The 6,604-nt window shown below is 46.3% G+C and overlaps 1 protein-coding gene across 1 annotated transcript; it reads right to left on the reverse strand.

Moving 5' to 3' along the window:
• Positions 1-3,123: 3,123 nt before the first annotated feature.
• LOC103652820 (uncharacterized) lies at positions 3,124-4,573 on the reverse strand. The gene has a single exon (XM_008679800.1). The coding sequence runs from the start codon at positions 4,546-4,548 to the stop codon at positions 3,325-3,327; it is 1,224 nt and encodes a 407-aa protein (XP_008678022.1). The 5' UTR covers positions 4,549-4,573; the 3' UTR covers positions 3,124-3,324.
• Positions 4,574-6,604: the final 2,031 nt, after the last annotated feature.

The raw sequence follows: 6,604 nt of genomic DNA on the forward strand, positions 1-6,604 counted from the left end.
AGTAAGTACCGCCGGTCCAGGGATTGGACGGGGTGTTACAAGCCGCTCTGGACCACGTCCAAGCGGCGACTACGCCGGAGCTTGTCGTACACAGCGGCTCATGCGGCCACGTTGGACTGCTTCCAGAGGTCGAACTGGCAGTCGCCAAGCTTCTTCTCATCGTCGATGAGCGACGCCAACGCGAGCGCCTCGTGCTAGTGTTGTTTGTTCGGGTTTTCCAAGTAAGAAACATGGATTCATCTTTGACATTTGTTTATGAAAATGACTCATAAGTCAGATCCATGGAAAAATATTACGGAGAATAAATGTCACACATGCAAAAAAGGAATTTAAGTTGAAAACATTATTCAAACAAAAGAAATTGCATGCAAGGCTCTTCTTTTAATACTACTCCCTCAATCCAAAAATATAATTTAATAATCTCGGTGATACTTATCTACTATTACACATTGTGCAAGGGTAGCAGGTGGGCTTCGAGAGAGATGTAGTATATGTTTTTACTATAATAGATGTAGACATAAACACATGTGTGGTGTAGTGGTAGCTATGAGCATATTTGCTTGAAGGGTCGCGGGTTGAAGTCCCCTTGGGGTCATTTGTGTTTTTTTTAATTTAATTTTAGCTAAGCGTGAGATGTATGTGGGAATGAGAATGAGATTTGTGGGGAATGGGGAATGAGAAAGAAAACAGGGAATGGTGACCGAACATGAGAATGGACTATGCGGGGAGGGGGGAATCAGAAAGGCAGAACAGGGAATGGTGAGAATGGACTGTGGGGGAATCGGAAAGGCAGAACAATGAATGGAAATGGCAGAACACGGAATGGCAGCCTACCCCTTATTGCCTTAATAAGTAGTAGAGATTTATTATAAATGCCAATTAATTGAATATTATTGAAAATAACATCTGTCAGTAGGGCGATAACTTTCTGTGGTTGCTAAATGTACAATATAGTAGCTCACCGTAGGTTGCTAAATGTATAATATAGCAACCAATCGTCGATCCCTAAATGTACAATATCAGCAATGGACGGTCGGTCGCTAAAAAAGATGTCGGTCGCTAAAGCCTTTAGCAATGACACTTAGAGCGACCATCTTTATAGGTCGCTAAAGGTCTTTAGCGACCAACTGTAGGTCGTTGAATGCGCTTTTAGCAACCAATCTTAAGTTCCTGTAAATGAACCGTCGTGTAGTTCAATAGCTAGGGGAAGCCCTGGCCCAATGCTGCCATCCGGGTTAGTCGTATCAGGTCCCATGCGTCTATAAAAGAAGCCCTAGACCGCTAGGGTTCAGTTTTTGATGCCCTACCCTAATACATGAGCGACGACGCCCACCCAAGCGCGAGCTTGGCGGCGATTCCCCAAGAGCGAAAGGCGGCAGCACCCCGAAACGCGCGCGACCGTGACACTAAGAGTGACAGCGGCCTTTGGACGCACGATGGGCGGCTACTCCTTGATCCGACAGCGTGGCGGTGGTGGCTCCCTGATTTGGTGGTGCGGCTGCGGCGGCTCCCCAATCCGGGGGCGCGATGACGACGTTTCTTAGATCTAGCGGCGCGACGGTGGCGGCTCCTAATCAAGCGGCGCGACGGCGACAGTTCTTCGATTCGAAGGCACGACGACATCGGCTCACCGATCCAGAGGTGTGGCAGCGGCGACTCCCTAGAAGCGCGCGAGGGGTTCACCCTCCGCACCACGAGCCACGTGACACCCTCCGATCCAACGTGCCACGGGCATCCTCCGGCTCAAATTTGATGATTTTTATGATCATAAATACAACACATCTGAGTTATCAACATCTCTCACGTTGGATCGTTTTTACGATAAAAAATGAGGATTTTTATGCTAAAAGTTAAAGGATTTTATGCAAAAATCTGGGGTGCGCACCACTGTCATGCATGCATATTTTTCGTGAGCACAGTGAAAAAGGGAATCTCTTGATTTATGGTGTCTGTGGCTACCATAAAAAATCAAATTTCCTAATCAACTCAACTAATTAAATCCCCCTAATCAACTCCAATCAAATCCCTTGATTTATGGTGGTTGCATGGACACGGAGGATGTTGTTGGGAGTGAATCCGCATTTACGTGATATCATGCATTATTTATGTTCAAACTTGAGACTTTTTACGCTCAAATTTGGGTTGCGTCCACACAGTAGTCCGCATGTAAATTTTTTGTATGCACAACAATTTTCGAATATGCCATAATTTTTGGATCTGAAACTGCACCTGCCATAAAAATTGAAAACTCCATGCACATCTGGCGACGAAAAACTAGATTTTATGCTACATCTAGCACTATTTTACGTTCAAACTTGGCATCACGTCCATAACTGCTATAAAAATAGATCCCTAAAATCACGGGCCCGCATGATTTGGACGTGATATATGGGGTGGTGGGGACGCACAGACATAGATCATGGGAGAGGGAGCCGACCAGGACTTCTTATAACTATTTAAAACCCTAGGCTCAAATATATATATATATATATATATATATATATATATATATATATATATATATATATATATATATATATTATGGCCGATTACGCGTACCATCAATCAAACCAATCAATCCGTGATTATCATGATTATCAATTTTTTTTACTTTCTTGCCCTAGGAGTAGCCAGTAATGTTGCCTTTTTTTTTCTTAATTTTCACGTCTTTGCGACTCTACTTCGTTTAGAGTTGTCTTGAGTGGCCTGCCGATCCCAAGACAAACACTAGGATCACTTCTCCCTGATGGGGTGCGCCTTAAAAAATGAAGACACCAACGATATAGTTGCTCAATTTTGCCCTTCTGCTCTATAGCACTGGAAGGACAAAACTGAGAAAAAAAAATCATGACTAAAGTTAAAAATGAAGACACCAACAAAACTAAGGGCACAACCTTAAAAAAAACCTAATAAAAAATGTCATGCCATGCCAACTTCACTGATCAGTGCAGCAAGACTCACAGTAGTTCAGATCCCTTGCACTTCCAATTCGATGCTAGCCTGTACTGAGATTTCCATGATATTCTGTTACCCTTTCATTACACACTAAGCTGCCATGAACAACAACCATTGTTTGTTCTACATTTATTTATTTAGTAAAGAAAACAGATACAACACCGAAGACAGAAGTCAGAGAACATTGGAAACAGTGCATATGGTTTCCACAGCTACTGACTCTGAATATTGCAATCAGCAACTAGCTGTCTCACTCTGAATAATATTGCGACCAGCATCTACCTAAAAGATTGTAATGTCAATTAACACGATCTCGAACAAATCAAAGTCGAGGACTACACGGTAGCCAATGAAAATAAACCTGTAGCCTCAAGGAAGAAGCCAAACCGGAGGAGAGTAGTCCGATGAGTTTGGAGTTGGGAAGCACCTCTGGATACGGCCTTCGGACCACATCCCATTGTCCGTGCAGGGGTACGGCCTGGTGTTGGCGCCGCCGAAGTAGGGTACCTCGTAGAACATGCCATCATCCAAGAAGTAGATGCCGGGCTTGAAGCCTGGGTACGCGTCCGCTTGGTAGGACCTGGAGCAGCCATACCCGACGAACAGAATCCGGCCATCCAGCGTGTCCAGGTCGATCCATTCCCAGGGGTACTGAGCCACGGGGTAGTGGTGGTAGTCAGGCATCTGCGGCCGTCTTTTCGCCCGGAACACCTTGAACTCGCACGTCTGCTGATCAGCAACAGCCTTGATCCTGACGACCATGAGCAGTTCGCCACGGGACACGACGAGGTATCGAGCGATAACGCTATGAAGCGGCGAGATGCGCTCTTCAAGCGCCAGCGGCAAGAAGTGGTGAGTCTCAAAACTTATGTGCAACTTCCTAGGATATTCAGGACTCGCGTTTGGCGTACACACGAGGATTTCGTAACTTACGCCATGGATGAGCAGAAAATAGAAGGCTCTGGCTCTGCAGTGGTAGACAACGTCCTCCGCAAGGTACATACCCATATCCACCATGTCCAGTTCCACAGCCATTTCCCAGCCCATTCGCCATAACGCAATCCAGCGATTGTAGGGCTGCAACACCTCGTGTGGGCCTTGATCCCGCGCGATGATGGCAGCGCCGACGCACATCGAGTCGTCCGGCGATGACGAGAGCGTGGCGGCGAGGATGACCATAATGCAGATAGTCTGGTGTCCGTCGCGATTGACATAGATCCCTAGCGGGAGCTTGCGGACTTGGCGTGTGCGGGCGTTGAAGAGCCTGTGCCTGCGCGTCTCACCGAAGTAGAGGAAGTTCCAGGCGCCGTCGTAGGAGCCGACGAAGCGCGCCCCGGGCGGCATGGTGGTGAGGAGGTTGTGCTGGGGGTGGACGGAGCAGCCGCTGAGAACGCAAGCGGCGCGGAAGGTGGGGTCGTTGCGGAAGCGCGAGGGGAGGAGGAGCCACGGGAGCGGGGGCGGGGCCTGGCCCCCGAGGCGGGCGACCTTGTCTCTCCACGCCCTGCAGACGAGGGAGATGCTGGCGCGGTCGACCTTGCACGGGACGCGGACGAGTATCAAATCCATGAGGTTGTCGTGGAGCTCGTGCGCCATACTGGTACGATGGTGGAGGAAGAAGGCGTTCGGGGGATGGTGGACGAAGAAGGCGCCCGGATGCTCAAAAATGTAAACAATGAAGATGGAGTTGAATCACTTATATGGTTGCCTCTATTTAATATCACATGTAAACAACTTTATTTAAGTTAGCAGGTAGCCAAAAACATATAAATAATATGTGCATCATGATAGAATTTATTTGTGTGTGCATTTACCAAAAATAGTGATCACCTCAATGGTAATACAAGCGCCCTTTTTATTTCGTTTTTTTACATGTACAATTTTAATTTTCGCGGATTAAAAAACTACTGTTATTTATCACTTTATCATTATTATTTATTTATTTTATTTTTAAGATTGTTATTATAATTTTGTCTCCTAAAAATGTCATGTTGTACGTCTGATAAAATTTTTAGACGCAATTGCATATAACTTACAAGACATACGTGTTTTTGGGTATTATTTATGAATGAATGCAGTTCATATGCTTCCTTAGGCTATCCGCACTCATGGAACCCTAAATTTCTACTCTAAAAGGAATATTTCATTCTGGTCAGCGAGATTCTCTACTCTATCCTATAATACTCCGCGTTCATATTTACTCTAAATATCTACCCTATACCAACTACCATATATTCTATCATTTTTCCCCACACTTTTTTATCATTTTTTCCCACACATATACCACTAGCGGCAGCCGTCACGTACTCACATGCACCGGCAGCAGGTTAGCAGGTTTAGCGCATGCACTGTATTTGAGGTTTCCAGCGTGGAGAGAGAGTGTAAGGTGAGGTTTCCAGCTCCCTACTGCGGCACTTGAGTGAACTGTAAAAGTTTAGGGGAGCATTTCCAGCTCCCCACTGCGCCCAGCCTTAACATGTAGAGGAATTGGTTATGATAAAAAAAATAGATATCATGCTGTCACCTTGCTTGGCAAGTACTATAATGATTCTTCATCTTTTTTATTTACAGTGTTGAATCTCTATTGGTGGATGAATGGATACTTGATCCACTAATCATAGGATATCTTTATGAGCCACTGTCATCTTCTTTCCTTTTAATGTTGTTTATGAAGTTATATCTTTCATACATACATCATAGTTCATAGTAACACTGTCGGTACCCTGAAACTAGCACTACCGGAATCGACGGCTTTGCCGAGTGCCTGAAGCACTCGACAAAGCCTTAAAAACACTCGGCAAAGTCTTTGCCGAGTGTTGCACTCGGCAAAGAGGGCTCAGCACACAGTGCATCGGCAAAGCCTTCTTTGCCGAGTACTTTTTCTCGGGCACTCGGCAAAGTGGTTTGCAGAGTGCCAGAGAACATTCGGCAAAGAAAAGCAGCCGTTACGGCGCCGGGTGTCGGAGACGGCGTCTTTGCCGAGTGTCCGAGATGACACTCGGCAAAGGAGTTACCTTTGCCGAGTGTCTGCCTGACAGCACTCGGCAAAGAATCCTCCAGAGGGGTCCCCATGTCAGGTACTTTGCCGAGTGCTTGGTATGGCACTCGGCAAAGCGTGCTTCTTTGCTGAGTGCCAGAGCCATTACACTCGGCAAAGAACCTATACCAGTGCCCAGGTCTTGGTTCTTTGCCGAGTGCTATAATTCTGACACTCGGCAAAGAGGTGCTTTGCCGAGTGTTACACTCGGCAAAGTGACCAGTACACACCTTTTTATTTGTTTTCCCTATTCCATCCAAACAAACAAAAGATATTTCACAGATATCACATATATACATCACAGATCATCACAGACATATATAGCCAACACAAACAGTATTAACACAAATTCTGACATAAGTATTCAACATAAGTTGAGAGGTTCTCAACACAAACAGTATTAACAGAAGTTCAGAAGTATCAACACAAGTTCACAACCCCTAGAGGGAGCTTGCGGACTTGGCGTGTGCGGGCGTTGAAGAGCCTGTGCCTGCGCGTCTCACCGAAGTAGAGGAAGTTCCAGGCGCCGTCGTAGGAGCCGACGAAGCGCGCCCCGGGCGGGATGGTGGTGAGGAGGTTGTGCTGGGGGTGGACGGAGCAGCCGCTGAGAACGCA

This window comes from Zea mays, chromosome 4 (assembly GCF_902167145.1).
Source record: "Zea mays cultivar B73 chromosome 4, Zm-B73-REFERENCE-NAM-5.0, whole genome shotgun sequence".
Taxonomy (NCBI): Eukaryota; Viridiplantae; Streptophyta; class Magnoliopsida; order Poales; family Poaceae; genus Zea; species Zea mays.